The sequence below is a fragment of the Dendropsophus ebraccatus genome, chromosome 7 (assembly GCF_027789765.1).
Source record: "Dendropsophus ebraccatus isolate aDenEbr1 chromosome 7, aDenEbr1.pat, whole genome shotgun sequence".
Taxonomy (NCBI): domain Eukaryota; kingdom Metazoa; phylum Chordata; class Amphibia; order Anura; family Hylidae; genus Dendropsophus; species Dendropsophus ebraccatus.
The window spans coordinates 3,675,988-3,700,406 of NC_091460.1; the positions used below are offsets into that span (position 1 = coordinate 3,675,988).

The 24,419-nt window shown below is 50.3% G+C and overlaps 2 protein-coding genes across 3 annotated transcripts in view; one reads left to right on the forward strand and one right to left on the reverse strand.

Moving 5' to 3' along the window:
- Nucleotides 1-24,419, forward strand: part of LOC138797143 (zinc finger protein 271-like) — a 124,566-nt gene that overhangs the window by 63,695 nt on the left and 36,452 nt on the right. The window lies entirely within an intron of this gene.
- LOC138797104 (zinc finger protein 850-like) overlaps nt 49-24,419 on the reverse strand; it is a 52,660-nt gene continuing 28,289 nt past the window's right edge. The window contains exons 10-15 of the mRNA XM_069976906.1: nt 20,396-20,474; nt 4,779-4,885; nt 4,622-4,700; nt 4,357-4,451; nt 4,052-4,172; nt 49-2,642 (exon numbers count right to left, since the gene is read on the reverse strand). Of these exons, the coding sequence (XP_069833007.1) occupies nt 1,510-2,642; nt 4,052-4,172; nt 4,357-4,451; nt 4,622-4,700; nt 4,779-4,885; nt 20,396-20,474 (1,614 nt within the window). The 3' untranslated portion in view covers nt 49-1,509. The remainder of the gene's footprint in view (nt 2,643-4,051; nt 4,173-4,356; nt 4,452-4,621; nt 4,701-4,778; nt 4,886-20,395; nt 20,475-24,419) is intronic.

Sequence of the window (24,419 nt, forward strand, 5' to 3'; positions counted from 1 at the left end):
CTTTCTCCAACTTCTGCAGCCATCGCTAATCACATGCCGAAAGTTCGGGTTCGGATCGACTCGAGCTGCTCCAGGTTCGCTCATCTCTATCGGTGACCTGCTGGACTGTGAGGGGGTCCCTTGGGTACTTATCATGGTGGTCCGGAGTGGAGTTGTGACCCACCCAGACTATCGATAGCACCACACACAGAAAGGGGAGATGACCCAAGGATGTGGTTTTTACTGTGTAGGTGCCGGAACAATATTCACTGAGTCCTGTTTGCATTAACAAATCTTCTTTTCTGAGGAAAAACTTTATACAACAGCTGATAGCAGACGGTAGACTAGACAAAACAGGAACTGTACTGAGAACCTTTAGAGTAGAAGAGTTGCGAGTAGTAGAGAGGAGTTTGTACGAAGAGTCCAGAACAGTGGAGAGGATTTGGAAGGAGTTTGTGCTTCAAGTTCAGAGTAGAGGAGAGGAGTGTGTGCTGAGAGTCCCAGTCCCAGTGTGCTCTGCCGGAATTTTAGAAGTAGTAGTAGTATACTGAAGACTTGGACGTAGACTTTTACTTGTGCCTGTGTTTCGACCTTATCTGTCCTGTACCACCTGTTACCAGTTTCGGGCGACTCAAACCCTAGACCTTACCTGAGTTACCCGAGTTGAGCAAGGTGGCCAATTTACCTGGTTACACCTGCGCTGCGAGATAGAGTAAGTAGGCTTCTATCAACTTTGCTCTATCTGGATCAGTTCCTCCGCTATAGCATACCATTCCTGCGACTTTAGACTTGTTCTCGGCGTGGGTTGTGGTTTCTCTGACTTGGCCTCTCCCAGGAGTAGTTTAGCACTGCATATTGTGCAGAAGTGCTGCTTTCAAGAAACTGGTGTCTGAGTCTCCCATGTGGGTCTGCTCTACACAGGAACCTAAGACTGAGTCTGCGGACTTGTTCTGGGGTGAGGACCTGGCAAAGCCAGGGCTCTGCTGGACCACGGTAGGGACCAACTTGTCTTACGTCCTCTCTGTACGGCAACCACCAGATTAAGACTGACTAACAGTGGGTGTATACTTCCTCTCACCATGTGACAACTTCCTACAGGAGGTGTAATGTAACCTGTGAGTGGTGGAGAAGAAAGCATAGAGAGAAAGGAGCTTAGAGATAGGTAGAGAAGAAGAGAAGGTCCTTATTGGTTTACAGATTACAACAAACAATAACCCTTTAGTTACTTGCAGCTATGCAAAATATAAGTACAGTTACATACAATTGCGACATCTTGTGGCAAAACTTAGGTACTACTTCACTGCCACTGTTACTTGAAGTACAGACTTTTGCGAGGGGTGTAACATACTAGTAACATCCATGGTGGGACACCATATTAGAAGAAAGAATAGCTTTCAGTTTATTTGCTAAACGTCACCACCGTGCACACTGCCAACACGGCTACTCTCCCATAGTTGCACAGTACATGAGGAGGCAGTGACACAATGACACTGTTCTTGTGCTGCTGATTGGCACTTTGAACCACTTTGCTCATTGTGGGATGAGGTCTTTTTTTCTACTGCAGCATATCTGATGATCTCTCAGCTTTCTTTTAGCTATAAAACTTTTCCCACATTCTGAACATAAGTAGGGCTTCTCTCCTGTGTGTATTCTCTCATGTATTACAAGATGTGATTTATCTTTAAAACATTTCCCGCATCCTGAACATGAATAAGGTTTCTCGCCTGTGTGGATTCTCTCATGTTTGACCAGATCTGAATGACTCTTAAAGTATTTCCTGCACTCTGCACATGAATACGGCTTCTCTCCTGTATGAATTCTTGTATGTATAACAAGCTGTGATTTGCGTGCAAAAGATTTCCCACATTCTGAACATGAATACGGCTTCTCTCCTGTGTGACTTCTCTCATGTTTAACTAGATCTGAATTCGTTTTAAAGTATTTTGCACATTCAGAACATGAATATGGCTGTTCCCCTGTGTGGATTCTTGTATGTATAACAAGCTGTGATTTACGTGAGAAACACTTTTCACATTCGGAACAGGAATATGGCTTCTCTCCTGTGTGACTTCTCTCATGTATAACAAGACCTGATTTATCAGTAAAACATTTTCCACACTCTGAACATGAGTATGGCCTTTCCCCAGTGTGACTTCTCTTATGTATAACAAGATTTGATTGATGCGTAAAACACTTCCCACATTCTGAACATGAATATGGCTTCTCTCCTGTGTGACTTCTTGCATGTGTATGAAGATTTGATTTTTCTGTAAAAGATTTCCCACACACTGTACATAAATATGGTTTTTCTCCTGTGTGACCTCTCCTATGTATAACAAGGCCTGCTTTTACTGTAAAACATTTACCACACTCTGAACATGAATATGGCTTTTCTCCTGTGTGACTTCTTCGGTGCGTACAAAGACTTGATTTTCTTGTAAACTCTTTCCCACATTCATCACATTGGATTTTTTTGCTTCCTTTCGGCTCAGTCCTTGTGGTAGCGGTGTGTGAGCGGTCAGGAGGATTATATGATAGATCTGTAGTGTGACGTCCTGGATGTACAGTAAGGGGGAGGAGGGCTTCTCCTGAGGAGTGCTGCTCCGCACCGCCAGCTTCTTCTTTATATGTTACAGATAACACGGAGGACTTACTGGGATTTCCTGTTAGGAGAAAAAAAAAAAAAAACCTTTCAATTTGGCGGGAAACACACAACAGCCAACAAGAAGCAAGCGCACAGTAAAAGAGATATTCTCCTCTCAGAGCGATGGCTTCCCGACTCCCCCCGCCTGTTTGGGGGTCGTCTGAGGTCATTGGGAAGCCAGGAACAGCTGAAGAGCAGGAGTGACTAGTGGCAGAACGCTGATTGATTGTACTGTAAGTTGTATAAAGAGCGCAGCGCTTTGACAGAGAGAGGAACTCATCCATGGAAAATCATCCACAATTGCATCCATTTCCCATAGACTTCTATTGGTAATCCGTACCACAATCATAATCCGCATTATGGGGGAGAGTTATCAAACATGGTGTAAAGTGACACTGGCTCAGTCACCCCCGGCAACCAATCAGATTCCACCTTTCATTCCTCACAGACTCTTTGGAAAATGAAAGGCAGAATCTGATTGGTTGCTAGGAGCAACTGAGCCAGTGTCACTTTACACCATGTTTGATAACTCTCCTCCTATGTCCTAAACGGATTACAGATCAAAATTAACCCGGACTGTGTGAACAGCCCCATATAAATCAATGTGCTCTAAGATGAACAGAGATTACAAATCTGCAGTTACAAACCTTGTCTTGTCTTTATGGGACCTTGTCTTGTCCACCTTGTCTCCAGATTGGGTGGGGTTTGAAATTCAGTTCCATTGAAGTAAATGGAGCTTAATTGCAAACCGCACCTGAACTGGAGATGAGAGTGGGGGGGAAGCGGCCATGTTTTTGGAAAACCCCTTCAAAGAGGTTGTCTGGGAAAAATTAACTTTTCTCCTATTCACAAGACATGGGAACGTTGCTGAACCATAAAAGATCGGCAACACCGCTCTATAGGTTAATGGTGACCCCCCCCGAGTGCAGGAAACATCACTGTAACGTGGGCGTCCCCTCGCAACAACCTGAAGCCGAGACAGAAGGTCTCTCATAATCTGATGATAACAAACCTTCAGACAAGGACTGTCACTATGAGACGGGAACCCCCCCCAACCATGGGAGTTCATAGAAAACTAAACTAAAACAAAGTATATTATATAGACGGATGAGACAACGTCGAAATTCTGTCTCTGTAACACGGTGGCCGCGGCAGGCTGGCTCTGTAACATGGTGGCCGCGGCAGGCTAGCTCTGTAACATGGTGGCCGCGGCAGGATGGCTCTGTATGACTCATAGAGATGAATGAACTTACAGCAAGGTCTGCCGAACCTGATGGATCATACACTTTAGCTTCCACCCAGGAAAAGATCAGTCATATTTCATCCAGGCAACGCTAATCCACGGCAAAGTGGTCAGGATTAGGTTTGGCAGATTTTACTATAAGGTGGAGCCCCCCCTTATATCTGTGTACCTCCATTCTCCCATACCTGGTATAGCAGCTCCCGGCGCCTCCTCCTCCTTCACCTCACTCATACACGGGGGATCGCCCCTCATCCTCTCTTCTTCTGCTTCATCCTCCACTTTAATATTAGTCACCTGATCTCCCCCCTGATGGGACATATAGAACAATTCAGTACAATCCAGCAGACAGGAGGGAAAATCTAACACATCAACATAAGAAACCAGCAACATGTATCTATCAGCCTCATCACATCTATGAGTGCAGGAGCAACAACCACCAGCACCGGGGGGCGCTATAGAGATATAGTGCTATAGCATCAGCCTCATCTACCTGCTGATTGTCTGCTGGGACATTTCCCTCTGGACAGTCCTGGGAATACAGAGGACGGGGACACCTCTCTGGTGGATTCCTGTCACTGCCTCCATCTGTAGGGAACACACAGGGAGCCAATCCATTATACACTGCTACATGTCATCAGGAGGAGGAGGATGGGAGGAGGAGGAGGAGCCGAGGAGGATGGGAAGAGGGGGAGGATCTAGAGGACCAGCAAATCAGTTTTTACTTTTGCAACCAAACTCCCCCCCCCCCCTCTTACTCTGCTGATCAGCAATGAAATCCGTCTCCTCTTCAACTTCATCTTTAACCTCAACTTTAATATTAATCAGATCTTCATCCTAAGGAAAAAAAAACATATAAAACTTGATCCTGGCTGCTTTATGATCAAATTCTTAGGAGACATCAGCGCCCCCTACCTGATGATTTTCTGTACAGTCCTGGGAATAAAGAGGACGGGGACATTTATCACTTGCTCGCTGATCCTCCATCATGAGCTGCTGCTCCCGGTACACATCCTTGTGTTCTGATACAGGAAGGAAAAAGTTATTTCACAGATAACACAATGTAACATCTCTCCTCCTGTAAGCTTACCTTACTGCTGGGGGGTCACACACTGATAGTAACACAATGTAACACCCCTCCTCCTGTAAGCTTACCTTACTGCTGGGGGGTCACACACTGATAGTAACACAATGTAACACCCCTCCTCCTGTAAGCTTACCTTACTGCTGGGGTCACACTGATAGTAACACAATGTAACACCCCTCCTCCTGTAAGCTTACCTTACTGCTGGGGTCACACACTGATAGTAACACAATGTAACATCCCTCCTCCTGTAAGCTTACCTTACTGCTGGGGTCACACACTGATAGTAACACAATGTAACATCCCTCCTCCTGTAAGCTTACCTTACTGCTGGGGTCACACACTGATAGTAACACAATGTAACACCCCTCCTCCTGTAAGCTTACCTTACTGCTGGGGGGGGTCACACTGATAGTAACACAATGTAACATCCCTCCTCCTGTAAGCTTACCTTACTGCTGGGGTCACACTGATAGTAACACAATGTAACATCCCTCCTCCTGTAAGCTTACCTTACTGCTGGGGGGGTCACACTGATAGTAACACAATGTAACACCCCCTCCTCCTGTAAGCTTACCTTACTGCTGGGGGGTCACACACTGATAGTAACACAATGTAACACCCCTCCTCCTGTAAGCTTACCTTACTGCTGGGGGGGTCACACACTGATAGTAACACAATGTAACATCCCTTCTCCTGTAAGCTTACCTTACTGCTGGGGGGGTCACACTGATAGTAACACAATGTAACACCCCTCCTCCTATAAGCTTACCTTACTGCTGGGGTCACACACTGATAGTAACACAATGTAACATCCCTCCTCCTGTAAGCTTACCTTACTGCTGGGGTCACACACTGATAGTAACACAATGTAACACCCCTCCTCCTGTAAGCTTACCTTACTGCTGGGGTCACACACTGATAGTAACACAATGTAACACCCCTCCTCCTGTAAGCTTACCTTACTGCTGGGGTCACACTCAGGGCCGCTTTAACCAGAGGGCACATGGTGCACGTGCACCGGGCCCACTGGTTAAAGGGGCCCCCCCGAGCAGGCCGGCCGTTGCTATGTGCGACCAGTGCGGTCGCACAGGGCTGCGGCCACCAGCCTGTCAGGGGGGAGCGCCATGGATGGGTAATCTACTTACCCCTCCATGGCGCCCCCTGCAGGGCCCCCCCGGCGTTCGCCGCTGCCCCCGCCCGCTGCTGCTGCTGCGGCGCTTCAGCGCTGCAGCAGCAGCGACACTGACAGAGAGAGAGCCATTGGCTCCCTCCCTGTCAGTCACTCTTGTGGCCGCACTTCCTGCAGTCACAAGAGGACGCACTCTCCCTCTAGCGCCCGGCGTCACTGGAGCGTCGGCGCGAGGGTAAGGGGAGTGCAGCCTCTTGTGACCGCAGGAAGTGTGGCCACAGGAGGGAAGAGAAGAGGAACGCGTGGACCTAGGTGAGTAACAGTGTTTGTTTTTTTCAATGTTATATGGGAGGGGGAAGCGCATATACTATTGGGGAGCACAGGGGAGCTATATACTATGGGGGGGGGCACAGGGTTCTATATACTATGGAGGGCACAGGGGGCTATATACTATGGGGGAGGACAGGGGGCTATATACTATGGGGGAGCACAGGGGGCTATATACTATGGGGGAGCACAGGGGAGCTATATACTATTGGGGAGCACAGGGGGCTATATACTATGGGGGAGCACAGGGGGCTATATACTATGGGGGAGGACAGGGGGCTATATACTATGGGGGGGCACAGGGGAGCTATATACTATGGGGGAGCACAGGGGGCTATACACTATGGGGGAGCACAGGGGAGCTATATACTATTGGGGAGCACAGGGGAGCTATATACTATGGGGGAGCACAGGGGGCTATATACTCTGGGGGAGCACAGGGGGCTATATACTATGGGGGAGGACAGGGGGCTATATACTATGGGGGAGGACAGGGGGCTATATACTATGGGGGGGCACAGGGGAGCTATATACTATGGGGGAGCACAGGGGGCTATACACTATGGGGGAGCACAGGGGAGCTATATACTATTGGGGAGCACAGGGGAGCTATATACTATGGGGAGCACAGGGGGCTATATACTCTGGGGGAGCACAGGGGGCTATATACTATGGGGGAGCACAGGGGAGCTATATACTATGGGGGAGCACAGGGGGCTATATACTATGGGGGAGCTATATACTATGGGGGAGCACAGGGGAGCTATATACTATGGAGGAGCACAGGGGAGCTATATACTATGGGGGAGCACAGGGGAGCTATATACTATGGAAGAGCACAGGGGAGCTATATACTATGGAAGAGCACAGGGGGCTATATACTCTGGGGGAGCACAGGGGAGCTATATACTATGGGGGAGCTATATACTATGGGGGAGCACAGGGGAGCTATATACTATGGGGGAGCACAGGGGAGCTATATACTATGGGGGAGCACAAGGGAGCTATATACTATGGGGGAGCACAGGGGGCTATATACTATGGGGGAGCACAGGGGGCTATATACTACTGGGGAGCACAGGGAGCTATATACAATGGGGGAGCACAGGGGGCTATATACTATGGGGGAGCACAGGGGAGCTATATACTATGGGGGAGCACAGGGGAGCTATATACTATGGGGGAGCTATATACTATGGGGGAGCACAGGGGACCTATATACTATGGGGGAGCACAGGGGGGCTATATACTATGGGGGAGCACAGGGGGCTATATACTATTGGGGAGCACAGGGGTCTATATACTATGGGGGAGCACAGAGGAGCTATATACTATGGGGGAGCACAGGGGAGCTATATACTATGGGGAAGCACAGGGGACTATATACTACTGGGGAGCACAGGGGTCTATATACTATGGGGAGCACAGGGAAGCTATATACTATGGGGGAGCACAGGGGAGCTATATACTACTGGGGAGCACAGGGGAGCTATATACTACTGGGGAGCACAGGGGAGCTATATACTACTGGGGAGCACAGGGGGGCTATATACTACTGGGGAGCACAGGGGGCTATATACTACTGGGGAGCACAGGGGGCTATATACTATGGGGGAGCACAGGGGGCTATATACTATGGGGGAGCACAGGGGCTATATACTATGGGGGAGCACAGGGGAGCTATATACTATTGGGGAGCACAGGGGGCTATATACTATTGGGGAGCACAGGGGAGCTATATACTATTGGGGAGCACAGGGAGCTATATACTATTGAGGAGCACAGGGGTCTATATACTATGGGGGAGAGCACAGGGGGGCTATATATTATGGAGAGCACAGGGGGCTATATACTATTGTGGGAGAGCACAGGGGGCTATATACTATTGGTGGAGAGCACAGGGGGGCTATATACTATTGTGGGAGAGCACAGGGGGGCTATATACTATTGTGGGAGAGCACAGGGGTCTATATACTATGGGGGAGAGCACAGGGGGGCTATATATTATGGAGAGCACAGGGGGGCTATATACTAGTGGGGGAGAGCACAGGGGGGCTATATACTATTGTGGGAGAGCATAGGGGTCTATATACTATTGGAGAGCACAGGGGGGCTATATACTATTGGGGGAGAGCACAGGGGGGCTACATACTATTGTGGGAGAGCACAGGGGGGCTATATACTATTGTGGGAGAGCACAGGGGGGGCTATATACTACTGGGGAGAGTGCACAGGGGGGCTATATACTAATGGGGGAGCGCACAGGAGGGCTGTATATAACTGGAGGAGCACATGAGGGGCTATATATAACAGGGACACCTTAAAACTGGAGGCACAGAGGGGTGTAACTATGTAGGGGTACAGAGGGGTGTAACTACTGTATAGGGGTACAAGGGACCTAACTACTGGATGTGTTGGAGCCTAAAATATTTGTCTGGCAGATTCTGGAGAGAAGATTCACAGCCAGGAGAAGACTTCAAGGTGGCCCAGGCTGGATGGAGAGAAAAAGAAAAGGTGACAGACTCTGATCGGAGAAGACGCCTCCGGTGAGTCACTGGATGTAACTGCACTCTGTTATAGGGTTGTAGTGTTAGGGGTCATGATGTGGCGGTATTATGTAATGGTATCATTGGTGATATCTTCCTGTTTTGTTCAGTGCAGTTTTTATGTAATATGTAATCACTGTATGGTGGAAATAGTGTTATAAGGTAACTACTGTATGTATTGGGGCTCTTGATACAGTGTGGGGGCAAATTCAGTACATTATACAATGTGCCGAAAGGGAAGGGGGGGCCCACTCTTGAGGGCTGTGCACTGGGCCCACCAATGTATTAAAACGGCCCTGGTCACACTGATAGTAACACAATGTAACATCCCTCCTCCTGTAAGCTTACCTTACTGCTGGGGTCACACTGATAGTAACACAATGTAACATCCCTCCTCCTGTAAGCTTACCTTACTGCTGGGGTCACACACTGATAGTAACACAATGTAACACCCCTCCTCCTGTAAGCTTACCTTACTGCTGGGGTCACACTGATAGTAACACAATGTAACACCCCTCCTCCTGTAAGCTTACCTTACTGCTGGGGTCACACTGATAGTAACACAATGTAACATCCCTCCTCCTGTAAGCTTACCTTACTGCTGGGGTCACACACTGATAGTAACACAATGTAACATCCCTCCTCCTGTAAGCTTACCTTACTGCTGGGGGGTCACACACTGATAGTAACACAATGTAACATCCCTCCTCCTGTAAGCTTACCTTACTGCTGGGGTCACACTGATAGTAACACAATGTAACACCCCTCCTCCTGTAAGCTTACCTTACTGCTGGGGTCACACACTGATAGTAACACAATGTAACACCCCTCCTCCTGTAAGCTTACCTTACTGCTGGGGGGGGTCACACACTGATAGTAACACAATGTAACACCCCTCCTCCTGTAAGCTTACCTTACTGCTGGGGTCACACTGATAGTAACACAATGTAACATCCCTCCTCCTGTAAGCTTACCTTACTGCTGGGGTCACACTGATAGTAACACAATGTAACATCCCTCCTCCTGTAAGCTTACCTTACTGCTGGGGGGTCACACACTGATAGTAACACAATGTAACATCCCTCCTCCTGTAAGCTTACCTTACTGCTGGGGTCACACACTGATAGTAACACAATGTAACATCCCTCCTCCTGTAAGCTTACCTTACTGCTGGGGGGGTCACACTGATAGTAACACAATGTAACATCCCTCCTCCTGTAAGCTTACCTTACTGCTGGGGGGGTCACACTGATAGTAACACAATGTAACATCCCTCCTCCTGTAAGCTTACCTTACTGCTGGGGGGGTCACACACTGATAGTAACACAATGTAACACCCCTCCTCCTGTAAGCTTACCTTACTGCTGGGGTCACACACTGATAGTAACACAATGTAACATCCCTCCTCCTGTAAGCTTACCTTACTGCTGGGGTCACACACTGATAGTAACACAATGTAACACCCCTCCTCCTGTAAGCTTACCTTACTGCTGGGTAGATGCTAGAGTGTATCCTCTCCTTTGAGGTGTGATGTCACCAGGAGGGGCGGGGCCTCGACCGGAAGTAGGAAGTAGTGAGCTGCTGCACCATTCACTTTGCAGAAACAGAGTGAAGGAAGCTGCAATGTCATGGAGGGGTATACAGGGGGAGAGGACTGGTGTGTGGGGTCTGTATACAGGGGAGAGGACTGGTGTGGGGGGCTGTATACAGGGGAGAGGACTGGTGTGTGGGTTCTATATACAGGGGGAGAGGACTGGTGTGTCGGGTCTGTATACAGGGGAGAGGACTGGTGTGGGGGGCTGTATACAGGGGAGAGGACTGGTGTGTGGGTTCTATATACAGGGGGAGAGGACTGGTGTGTGGGGTCTGTATACAGGGGGAGAGGACTGGTGTGTGTGGGGTCTGTATACAGGAGGAGAGGACTGGTGTGTGGTCTGTATACAGGGGTGAGGACTGGTGTGTTTGGGGTCTGTATATAGGGGGAGAGGACTGGTGTGTGGGGTCTGTATACAGGGGGAGAGGACTGGTGTGTGTGGTCTGTATACAGGGGAGAGGACTGGTGTGTGTGGTCTGTATACAGGGGAGAGGACTGGTGTGTGTGGGGTCTGTATACAGGGGGAGAGGACTGGTGTGTGTGGGGTCTGTATACAGGGGGAGAGGACTGGTGTGTGGGGTCTGTATACAGGGGGAGAGGACTGGTGTGTGGGGTCTGTATACAGGGGGAGAGGACTGGTGTGTGGGGTCTGTATACAGGGGAAAGGACTGGTGTGTGGGGTCTGTATACAGGGGGAGAGGACTGGTGTGTGGGGTCTGTATACAGGGGAAAGGACTGGTGTGTGGGGTCTGTATACAGGGGAGAGGACTGGTGTGTGGGGTTTGTATACAGGGGGAGAGGACTGGTGTGTGGGGTTTGTATACAGGGGGAGAGGACTGGTGTGTGGGGTCTGTATACAGGGGAGAGGACTGGTGTGTGGGGGGGGTCTGTATACAGGGGAGAGGACTGGTGTGTGGGGTCTTTATACAGGGGAGAGGACTGGTGTGTGGGGTCTGTATACAGGGGGGAGGACTGGTGTGGGGGGGGTCTGTATACAGGGGGAGAGGACTGGAGTGTAGGGTCTGTATACAGGGGGGGAGGACTGGTGTGTGGGGGAGGACTGGTGTGGGGGGGGGGGTCTGTATACAGGGGAGAGGACTGGTGTGTGGGGTCTGTATACAGGGGAGAGGACTGGTGTGTGGGGTCTGTATACAGGGGGAGAGGACTGGTGTGTGGGGTCTGTATACAGGGGAGAAGACTGGTGTGTGGGGGATCTATATACAGGGGGAGAGGACTGGTGTGTGGGGGGTCTATATACAGGGGGAAAGGACTGGTGTGTGTAGTCTGTATACAGGGGAGAGGACTGGTGTGTGGGGTCTGTATACAGGGGAGAGGACTGGTGTGGGGTCTATACAGGGGAGAGGACTAGTGTGTGGGGGGGGGTCTGTATACAGGGGGAGAGGACTGGTGTATGGTCTGTATACAGGGGGAAAGGACTGGTGTGTGGGGGGTCTGTATACAGGGGGAGAGGACTGGTGTGGGGTCTGTATACAGGGGGAGAGGACTGGTGTGTGGGGTTTGTATACAGGGGGAGAGGACTGGTGTGTGGGGTCTGTATACAGGGGAGAGGACTGGTGTGTGGGGTTTGTATACAGGGGGAGAGGACTGGTGTGTGGGGTCTGTATACAGGGGAGAGGACTGGTGTGTGGGGGGTCTGTATACAGGGGGAGAGGACTGGTGTGGGGGGCTGTATACAGGGGGAGAGGACTGGTGTGGGGGGCTGTATACAGGGGAGAGGACTGGTGTGTGTGGGGTCTGTATACAGGGGGAGAGGACTGGTGTGTGTGGGGTCTGTATACAGGGGGAGAGGACTGGTGTGTGGGGTCTGTATACAGGGGGAGAGGACTGGTGTGTGGGGTCTGTATACAGGGGAGAAGACTGGTGTGTGGGGGATCTATATACAGGGGGAGAGGACTGGTGTGTGGGGGGTCTATATACAGGGGAGAGGACTGGTGTGTGGGGTCTGTATACAGGACTGGTGTGGGGGGGGGGGCTGTATACAGGGGGAGAGGACTGGTGTGTGGGGTCTGTATACAGGGGAGAGGACTGGTGTGGGGTCTATACAGGGGAGAGGACTAGTGTGTGGGGGGGGTCTGTATACAGGGGGAGAGGACTGGTGTATGGTCTGTATACAGGGGGAAAGGACTGGTGTGTGGGGGGTCTGTATACAGGGGGAGAGGACTGGTGTGGGGTCTGTATACAGGGGGAGAGGACTGGTGTGTGGGGTTTGTATACAGGGGGAGAGGACTGGTGTGTGGGGTCTGTATACAGGGGAGAGGACTGGTGTGTGGGGTTTGTATACAGGGGGAGAGGACTGGTGTGTGGGGTCTGTATACAGGGGAGAGGACTGGTGTGTGGGGGGTCTGTATACAGGGGGAGAGGACTGGTGTGGGGTCTGTATACAGGGGGAGAGGACTGGTGTGTGGGTTCTATATACAGGGGAGAGGACTGGTGTGTGGGGGGTCTATATACAGGGGGAGAGGACTGGTGTGTGGGGTCTGTATACAGGAGGAGAGGACTGGTGTGTGGGGGGTCTATATACAGGGGGAAAGGACTGGTGTGTGTAGTCTGTATACAGGGGAGAGGACTGGTGTGTGGGGTCTGTATACAGGGGAGAGGACTGGTGTGGGGTCTATACAGGGGAGAGGACTAGTGTGTGGGGGGGGTCTGTATACAGGGGGAGAGGACTGGTGTATGGTCTGTATACAGGGGGAAAGGACTGGTGTGTGGGGGGTCTGTATACAGGGGGAGAGGACTGGTGTGGGGTCTGTATACAGGGGGAGAGGACTGGTGTGTGTGTGTGGTCTGTATACAGGGGGAGAGGACTGGTGTGGGGTCTGTATACAGGGGGAGAGGACTGGTGTGTGTGTGTGGTCTGTATACAGGGGGAGAGGACTGGTGTGTGGGGTCTGTATACAGGGGGAGAGGACTGGTGTGTGGGGTCTGTATACAGGGGAGAGGACTGGTGTGTGGGGTTTGTATACAGGGGGAGAGGACTGGTGTGTAGGGTCTGTATACAGGGGAGAGGACTGGTGTGTGGGGGGTCTGTATACAGGGGGAGAGGACTGGTGTGGGGTCTGTATACAGGGGGAGAGGACTGGTGTGTGGGTTCTATATACAGGGGAGAGGACTGGTGTGTGGGGGGTCTATATACAGGGGGAGAGGACTGGTGTGTGTGGGGTCTGTATACAGGAGGAGAGGACTGGTGTGTGGGGTCTGTATACAGGGGGAGAGGACTGGTGTGTGTAGTCTGTATACAGGGGGAGAGGACTGGTGTGGGGGGTCTGTATACAGGGGGAGAGGACTGGTGTGTGGGGTCTGTATACAGGGAGAGGACTGGTGTGTGGGGTCTGTATACAGGGAGAGGACTGGTGTGTGGGGTCTGTATACAGGGGGAGAGGAGTGGTGTGGGGGGTCTGTATACAGGGGGAGAGGACTGGTGTGGGGGGGTCTGTATACAGGGGGAGAGGACTGGTGTGGGGGGGGTCTGTATACAGGGGGAGAGGACTAGTGTGTGGAGTCTGTATACAGGGGAGAGGACCGGTGTGTGGAGTCTGTATACAGGGGGAGAGGACTGGTATGTGGGGTCTGTATACAGGGGGAGAGGACTGGTGTGTGGGGTCTGTATACAGGGGAGAGGACTGGTACGTGGGGTCTGTATACAGGGGAGAGGACTGGTGTGTGGGGTCTGTATACAGGGGGAGAGGACTGGTGTGTGGGGTCTGTATACAGTGGGAGAGGACTGGTGTGTGGGGTCTGTATATAGGGGAGAGTACAGGCGTGTGTGTGGGGTCTGTATACGGGGGAGAGGACTGGTGTGAGTCTGTATACAGGGGGAGAGGACTTGTGTGTGGGGGGGGTCTGTATACAGGGGAGAGGACTGGTGTGGGGGGGTTTGTATACAGGAGAGAGGACTGGTATGTGGGGTTTGTATACAGGAGAGAGGACTGGTATGTGGGGTCTGTATACAGGGGGAGAGAACCCCTGTACACAGACACCCCACACTGGTCCCCTCTCCCCCTGTATACAGACCCCACACACTAGTCCTCTCCCCCTGTATACAGACCCCACACACTAGTCCTCTCCCCCTGTATACAGACCCCCCCACACACACACCAGTCCTCTCCCCCTGTATACAGACTCACACCAGTCCTCTCCCCCGTATACAGACCCCCCCACACACACACCAGTCCTCTCCCCTGTATACAGACCCCACACACACCAGTCCTCTCCCCCTGTATACAGACCCCACACACCAGTCCTCTCCCCTGTATACAGACCCCCCCCCCACACCAGTCCTCTCACCCTGTATACACCCCCCCCACACCAGTCCTCTCCCCTGTATACAGACCCCCCCACACCAGTCCTCTCCCCTGTATACAGACCCCCCCACACTAGTCCTCTCCCCTGTATACAGACCCCCCCACACACCAGTCCTCTCCCCTGTATACAGACCCCACACACACCAGTCCTCTCCCCCTCTATACAGACCCCCCACACACCAGTCCTCTCCCCTGTATACAGACCCCACACACCAGTCCTCTCCCCTGTATACAGACCACACACACCAGTCCTCTCCCCCTGTATACAGACCCTACACACCAGTCCTCTTCCCTGTATACAGCCCTCCCCCCACTCCAGTCCTCTCCCCCTGTATACAGACCCTACACACCAGTCCTCTCCCCCTGTGTACAGACCCCACACACACCAGTCCTCTCCCCTGTATACAGACCCCACACACACCAGTCCTCTCCCCTGTATACAGACCCCACACACACCAGTCCTCTTCCCTGTATACAGACCCCACACACACCAGTCCTCTTCCCTGTATAAAGACCCCACACACACCAGTCCTCTCCCCCTCTATAAAGACCCCACACACACCAGTCCTCTTCCCTGTATACAGACCCCCCACACCAGTCCTCTCCCCCTGTATACAGACCCCCCACACACACCAGTCCTCTCCCCCTGTATACACCCCCCACACACACCAGTCCTCTCCCCCTGTATACAGACCCTACACACCAGTCCTCTCCCCTGTATACAGACACCCCCACACACCAGTCCTATCCCCTGTATACAGACACCCCCACACACCAGTCCTATCCCCTGTATACAGACCCCACACACCAGTCCTTTCCCCCTGTATACAGACCCCACACACACCAGTCCTCTCCCCTGTATACAGACCCCCACACACACCAGTCCTCTCCCCTGTATACAGACCCCACACACCAGTCCTCTCCCCTGTATACAGACCCCACACACACCAGTCCTCTCCCCCTGTATACAGACCCCACACACCAGTCCTCTCCCCTGTATACAGACCCCACACACACCAGTCCTCTCCCCCTGTATACAGACCGCACACACACCAGTCCTCTCCCCTGTATACAGACCCCACACACCAGTCCTCTCCCCTGTATACAGACCCCACACACCAGTCCTCTCCCCTTGTATACAGACCCCACACACCAGTCCTCTCCCCCTGTATACAGACCACACACACCAGTCGTCTCCCCTGTATACAGACCCCACACACCAGTCCTCTCCCCTGTATACAGACCCCCACACACCAGTCCTCTCCCCCTGTATACAGACCCCCCACACACCAGTCCTCTCCCCTGTATACAGACCCCACACACCAGTCCTCTCCCCTGTATACAGACCCCACACACCAGTCCTCTCCCCTGTATACAGACCACACACCAGTCCTCTCCCCTGTATACAGACCACACACCAGTCCTCTCCCCCTGTATGCAGACCCCACACACCAGTCCTCTCCCCTGTATACAGACCACACACCAGTCCTCTCCCCCTGTATGCAGACCCCACACACCAGTCCTCTCCCCCTGTATGCAGACCCCACACACCAGTCCTCTCCCCTGTATACAGACCCCACACACACCAGTCCTCTCCCCCTGTATACAGACCCCACACACCAGTCCTCTCCCCCTGTATACAGAACACACACACACCAGTCCTCTCCCCCTGTATACAGACCCCACACACCAGTCCTCTCCCCCTATATAAAGACCCCACACACCAGTCCTCTCCCCCTGTATACAGACCACACACACCAGTCCTCTCCCCCTGTATACAGCCCCCCCCCCCCACACCAGTCCTGTATACAGACCCCACACACCGGTCCTCTCCTCCCTGTATACAGACCCCACACACCAGTCCTCTCCCCCTGTAGACAGACCACACACACCAGTCTTCTCCCCCTGTAGACAGACCCCACACACCAGTCCTCTCCCCTGTATACAGACCACACACACCAGTCCTCTCCCCCTGTATACAGACCCCCCACACACCAGTCCTCTCCCCCTGTATACAGACCCCACACACACCAGTCCTCTCCCCCCCTGTATACAGACCCCACACACCAGTCCTCTCCCCTGTATACAGACCCCACACACCAGTCCTCTTCCCCTGTATACAGACCCCACACACCAGTCCTTTCCCCCTGTATACAGACCCCACACACACCAGTCCTCTCCCCTGTATACAGACCCCCACACACACCAGTCCTCTCCCCTGTATACAGACCCCACACACCAGTCCTCTCCCCCTGTATACAGACCCCACACACCAGTCCTCTCCCCTGTATACAGACCCCACACACACCAGTCCTCTCCCCCTGTATACAGACCGCACACACCAGTCCTCTCCCCTGTATACAGACCCCACACACCAGTCCTCTCCCCTGTATACAGACCCCACACACCAGTCCTCTCCCCTTGTATACAGACCCCACACACCAGTCCTCTCCCCCTGTATACAGACTACACACACCAGTCCTCTCCCCTGTATACAGACCCCACACACCAGTCCTCTCCCCTGTATACAGACCCCACACACCAGTCCTCTCCCCCTGTATACAGAACACACACACACCAGTCCTCTCCCCCTGTATACAGACCCCACACACCAGTCCTCTCCCCCTGTATAAAGACCCCACACACCAGTCCTCTCCCCCTGTATACAGACCACACACACCAGTCCTCTCCCCCTGTATACAGCCCCCCCCCCCACACCAGTCCTGTATACAGACCCCACACACCGGTCCTCTCCTCCCTGTATACAGACCCCACACACCAGTCTTCTCCCCCTGTAGACAGACCCCACACACCAGTCCTCTCCCCCTGTATACAGATCCCACACACACCAGTCCTCTCCCCTGTACACAGACCCCACACACACCAGTCCTCTCCCCTGTATACAGACCCCACACACACCAGACCTCTCCCCCTGTATACAGACCCCACACACACCGGTCCTCTCCCCTGTATACAGACCCCACACACCAGTCCTCTCCCCCTGTATACAGACCCCACACACACCAGTCCTCTCCCCTGTATACAGACCCCACACACCAGTCCTGTTCCTTGTACAGACAATGGTGTATTACACCAAAGGTTTCCTGGCCGTTACGTCTGATAATCATTTGGTGTAATAATCCATGTTATCAGCTGATTGTGGTCTTCAAACTGGTCGAGTAATCCAGATCACGATAGTGCTGCTGTCTACAATGGGCAGCTTGAACAATCTAAGGATTTTTTGGGCTGCCCCTCCCGCAGCTGCCCGCAGTTCCCCAGTCACTGTCTGTGTGTGTAATAACACAGAGAACGAGCGGGGAACAAAGGGGAAGCGAGCACTGACCTAACACATCGCCGCTCGCTTTCACCTCTTATTCATGCTGTATAATATGACCCGCTCAGGGAGAAGCTCAGAAGAGAGGATACGCTCAGAGGAAAGGATACATACTAGACTGTATACCCTGCAGTTAGAAAAGAGAACATTCTAGACCAGAGATGTCAGACTCAGGCCCTCCAGCAGTTGCAGAACTACAATTCCCACCATGTCTGGACAAGTAAGGCATGATGGGAAATGTAGTCTGTAACAGCCGAGGGATGAAGTCTGACACCTGTGGTCTAGACCTTTCAAAACTGCACTTGCTAGAATGTATGCCCTCTCAGAGGAGAGGATACACCTAGTGGAGATGCCCTCTCAGAGGAGAGGATACACCTAGTGGAGATGCCCTCTCAGAGGAGAGGATACACCTAGTGGAGATGCCCTCTCAGAGGAGAGGATACACCTAGTGGAGATGCCCTCTCAGAGGAGAGGATACACTCCAGACATTTCAGTACTAAACATTCTAGAATGTATGCCCTCTCAGAGGAGAGGATACTCGATGGACTTTACATTACTAGGCTATGTTCACACATAAAACACAGCACTCGGTTTTGGTCGAAGAAGGAATGACCAAAATACTATGTGTGAACATAGCCCTAAACATGCTAGGATGCATACCCTGCAGTGAGAAACTCAGAGGAGAGGATACATTCTAGACACTTCAGTACTGAACATGCTAGAATGTATCCTCTCCTCTGACTATATCCTCTCCTTTGAGTTTCTCACTGCAGGGGATACATTTAGCATCTTCAGTACTGAAATGGCTAGAATGTATCCTCTTTTCAGAAAATTATCCACTGTGTAGACAATGATCATAGAGGAGATGCTTCTGATGCAAGTGCTATTGTGCACAATTTTATTTTGATATACAGTGTATTCACAGACATAAATTCCGACGTTTCGGTGGTGACACCTTTATCAGGGGTCTATGGACATGAAAGATATATATTACAATGAGATATGGTCACAAAAGGTAGTAACGTGCACAGAGCTAGGGTAGGGTAAGAGGGTAAGGGATGTGGGTATATGACTCATAGGGAAGGTAACATCAAAGTGACAAGCGATATATACATAACAATAACACAATAGTTGCTGGATAGAGTATCTGGAGGATGATGAGGAGAGAAGGCAGGGGCATATTCCATAGCTATGAGGGAACACATAGATGTTAGAGAGGCTTAATCACATATGACAATAACAATAACAGTAACAAAGTAGTAGGGCAATGTTAGTATAAATGCATGCAGCAGAATTGCTAGAAGGTATAGGATAGAAGACAGTGAAGATAATCCAAAGATATGGAATCAGAGTATAGCTGGGTAGTACCTGTGTAAGTAGTTGCAGTGTATTGGTAGCGGAGTAGTTTAGGTCTGCTGTAAATAAGAATAAAGTCAGGGCTAAGTAGTACCTTCTAGACAACGACACAAACCTGACGCATAATCAGAAGGAATTCTGCCTTGAACTATTGCACACCATCCTTACTAAAAATTACTTTCTTTTCGGGGACCAATACTATATGCAGATAGCCGGGACAGCAATGGGCTCGAACGTGGCACCTCCATACGCTAACGCGTTTATGGCCCAGTTCGAGAATGAGGTCATCTACACACACCCCCTAAGCAACAACATCCGCATTTGGAAAAGATTTATAGACGATATCTTTTGCATCTGGACAGGCACCAACGACTCCTTACAACAATTCTTCAGTGACATTAACACCTACAGCCCTAATCTCAAATTCACCATCCACTCTGACACCACAACTATTAACTTCCTTGACACTCAGATCTCCAAGGACACTACAGGACACATCAGTACTGACCTATATGTGAAGCCAACGGATAGGAATAGCCTCCTCCACTACAGCAGTTGTCATCCCCGAGCAGTCAAGAACTCGCTACCCAAATCACAATACTGTAGAGTTCATAGGATAGTATCAGATGACATGACAAGACAATCACGACTCAAAGAGATGGCCAATAAATTCACCAATAGAGGTTATCCACCCAGCTCTATGGGTATTTATAGATCCCTGACCATTAACAGTAGAAATACCGAACCTAAACCACCTAGGGTGGCATTCGTCAACACATATCACCCCTTCTCACCACTTATACAAAAGAACATCTCAGCACACTGGGATCTACTTACCAAAGCCTACCCTGACATTGCAGAATTCCAACAACCGCCCCTCATGTGCCACAAACGACCCCCCAACCTTCGTGACCGTCTAGTCAAAGCAGACATTGGTACTCTGACGAAAATCAGCAGACAAACCTTCCTCACTACAAAACGGAAAGGCACATATCCATGCCTACATTGTCACCAATGTTCCAATGTATCCAAAGGACCCTTCGCTACACATCCCCATACGGGCAGACAATTTCCCATAAAAGATTTCTTCACATGTGATAGCTCCTACGTCGTATACCTCATTAAATGTCCATGTGGCTTGGGTTATGTGGGTGAAACAACACAACATGTTAGGGACCGGATCTCCCAACACAAGTCCACCATCCGCTGCGCCAAAACACTGCTACCCATACCCGCCCACTTTATCACAACCAGACACAACATCTCACAACTACGCTTTCAAGTACTCGAACAGATCCCCTTGGCTCGCCGAGGTGGTAACAGGATCCAGAGACTGAAAGAACGTGAGGCCTTCTGGATCCACACTCTAGGTACCTTGGAACCCAATGGACTTAATAGAGAATATGAACTGTTTTATTAATTGTTACACCACATGCATTGTTATTACCATGTTTTATTGTCATACTGATGTGGATTCATCATATCTTGATTTACTTTCCTTTAGGCCAGACCATGACTTCTAAGTATCCAGAACAGGTAGTATGGGCATTTAGGAATGATAGCAATTCTTCCATGCATGTCTTCTTTTCATATATCTTTCATATATCTTCCTCATCTAACTCCTTTCTCCACATTCGACTGCCCCTATATTATTATCAGTTTGTCTTATACCAGCTTCCCACTGAGGCCCGTTCCCTTCCCATGTGTCCCATACACACACATACTTTACAGCTATCCCGAGTCCACCCCCAGCTTACTATCATGCTGCATTACTGCTCTCACCTATTCCATAGTCCCACTAGCGTGCACACCAGTACCTGACTCCGCCCCCATACCGCCCCGAGCTCATCATTATTCACCCTACCCTGCATAGTATATACTAATCTCCCATCCCAGCATTACACACATACGGCACCTCAGCTCCGCCTACAGCCGGCCCCTGGTTCGCCGCTATCCCGCCCCACTGCGACGTCACTGCGCAAGCGCAGTACGCACCCATCCCGGTCTCACTAATGCGCATGCGCCGCCCCTATAAGACGTCCGGACGTCACTACGTCCGCGTCATCATTGCGCGACTGAGCTCCGCCGGAATACCACATGGTCTCTGCCTGGGTAACTATCACCTCTCTCCACCATTACTCCTTTATATGGGATTAGAGGGTTAACCGGACTCCTCTCTTGCAGTTCCACTGTCCGGCTCCCACCAGCCCCGACTCGGTTCGGACCCCAGCCGCCACGGACCTCCTGTTACCAACGAGGTAACAACCCCAGACCATATACCCCATTGCCACAATACCCCCTAATACCTACAACTTAGCCCTGACTTTATTCTTATTTACAGCAGACCTAAACTACTCCGCTACCAATACACTGCAACTACTTACACAGGTACTACCCAGCTATACTCTGATTCCATATCTTTGGATTATCTTCACTGTCTTCTATCCTATACCTTCTAGCAATTCTGCTGCATGCATTTATACTAACATTGCCCTACTACTTTGTTACTGTTATTGTTATTGTCATATGTGATTAAGCCTCTCTAACATCTATGTGTTCCCTCATAGCTATGGAATATGCCCCTGCCTTCTCTCCTCATCATCCTCCAGATACTCTATCCAGCAACTATTGTGTTATTGTTATGTATATATCGCTTGTCACTTTGATGTTACCTTCCCTATGAGTCATATACCCACATCCCTTACCCTCTTACCCTACCCTAGCTCTGTGCACGTTACTACCTTTTGTGACCATATCTCATTGTAATATATATCTTTCATGTCCATAGACCCCTGATAAAGGTGTCACCACCGAAACGTCGGAATTTATGTCTGTGAATACACTGTATATCAAAATAAAATTGTGCACAATAGCACTTGCATCATAAGCATCTCTTCTATGATCATTGTCTACACAGTGGATAATTTTCTGAAAAGAATATCTCTGCTTTCCACTTGTAAGAACCAGACCGAGGATCACTCCTTACGCCTATAATAATAGAATGTATCCTCTCCTCTGAGTATATCCTCTCCTCTGAGTTTCTCACTGTAGGGGATACATTCTAGCATTTTCACTACTGAACATGCTAGAATGTATCCTCTCCTTTGAGGCTCTCACTGTAGGGGAAACATTCTAGCATGTTCAGTACTAAAATGGCTAGAATGTATCCTCTCCTCTGAGTATATCCTCTCCTTTGAGGCTCTCACTGTAGGGGATACATTCTAGCATCTTCAGTACTGAAATGCCTAGAATGTATCCTCTCCTCTGAGTATATCCTCTCCTCTGAGTTTCTCACTGTAGGGGATACATTCTAGCATTTTCACTACTGAACATGCTAGAATGTATCCTCTCCTTTGAGGCTCTCACTGTAGGGGAAACATTCTAGCATGTTCAGTACTAAAATGGCTAGAATGTATCCTCTCCTCTGAGTGTCTCACTATAGGGGATTCATTATAGTGCCTAGAATGTATCCTCTCCTCTGAGTATATCCTCTCCTTTGAGGTTCTCACTGTAGGGGAAACATTCTAGCATCTTCAGTACTGAAATGGCTAGAATGTATCCTCTCCTCTGAGTCTCTCACTGTAGGGGATACATTATAGTGCCTAGAATGTATCCTCTCCTCTGAGAGGGTATATATTTTAGACATTTCAATACTAAACATGATAGAATGTATCCCCTGCAGAAACTCAAAGGAGAGGATATATTCAGAGGAGAGGATACATTCTAGCCATTTCAGTACTGAAGATGCTAGAATGTATCCCCTACAGTGAGAGCCTCAAAGGAGAGGATACATTCTAGCATTTTCACTACTGAAGATGCTAGAATGTATCCCCTACAGTGAGAAACTCAAAGGAGAGGATACATTCTAGGCTCTACCCTTACTGCTGGGGTCACACTGATAGTAACACAATGTAACATCCCTCCTCCTGTAAGCTTACCTTACTGCTGGGGTCACACTGATAGTAACACAATGTAACACCCCTCCTCCTGTAAGCTTACCTTACTGCTGGGGGGTCACACACTGATAGTAACACAATGTAACATCCCTCCTCCTGTAAGCTTACCTTACTGCTGGGGGGGTCACACTGATAGTAACACAATGTAACATCCCTCCTCCTGTAAGCTTATCTTACTGCTGGGGGGGTCACACTGATAGTAACACAATGTAACATCCCTCCTCCTGTAAGCTTACCTTACTGCTGGGGTCACACTGATAGTAACACAATGTAACATCCCTCCTCCTGTAAGCTTACCTTACTGCTGGGGTCACACTGATAGTAACACAATGTAACATCCCTCCTCCTGTAAGCTTACCTTACTGCTGGGGGGGTCACACTGATAGTAACACAATGTAACACCCCTCCTCCTGTAAGCTTACCTTACTGCTGGGGTCACACTGATAGTAACACAATGTAACATCCCTCCTCCTGTAAGCTTACCTTACTGCTGGGGTCACACTGATAGTAACACAATGTAACATCCCTCCTCCTGTAAGCTTACCTTACTGCTGGGGTCACACTGATAGTAACACAATGTAACATCCCTCCTCCTGTAAGCTTACCTTACTGCTGGGGGGGTCACACTGATAGTAACACAATGTAACACCCCTCCTCCTGTAAGCTTACCTTACTGCTGGGGTCACACTGATAGTAACACAATGTAACATCCCTCCTCCTGTAAGCTTACCTTACTGCTGGGGGGGTCACACTGATAGTAACACAATGTAACACCCCTCCTCCTGTAAGCTTACCTTACTGCTGGGGTCACACTGATAGTAACACAATGTAACATCCCTCCTCCTGTAAGCTTACCTTACTGCTGGGGTCACACTGATAGTAACACAATGTAACATTCCTCCTCC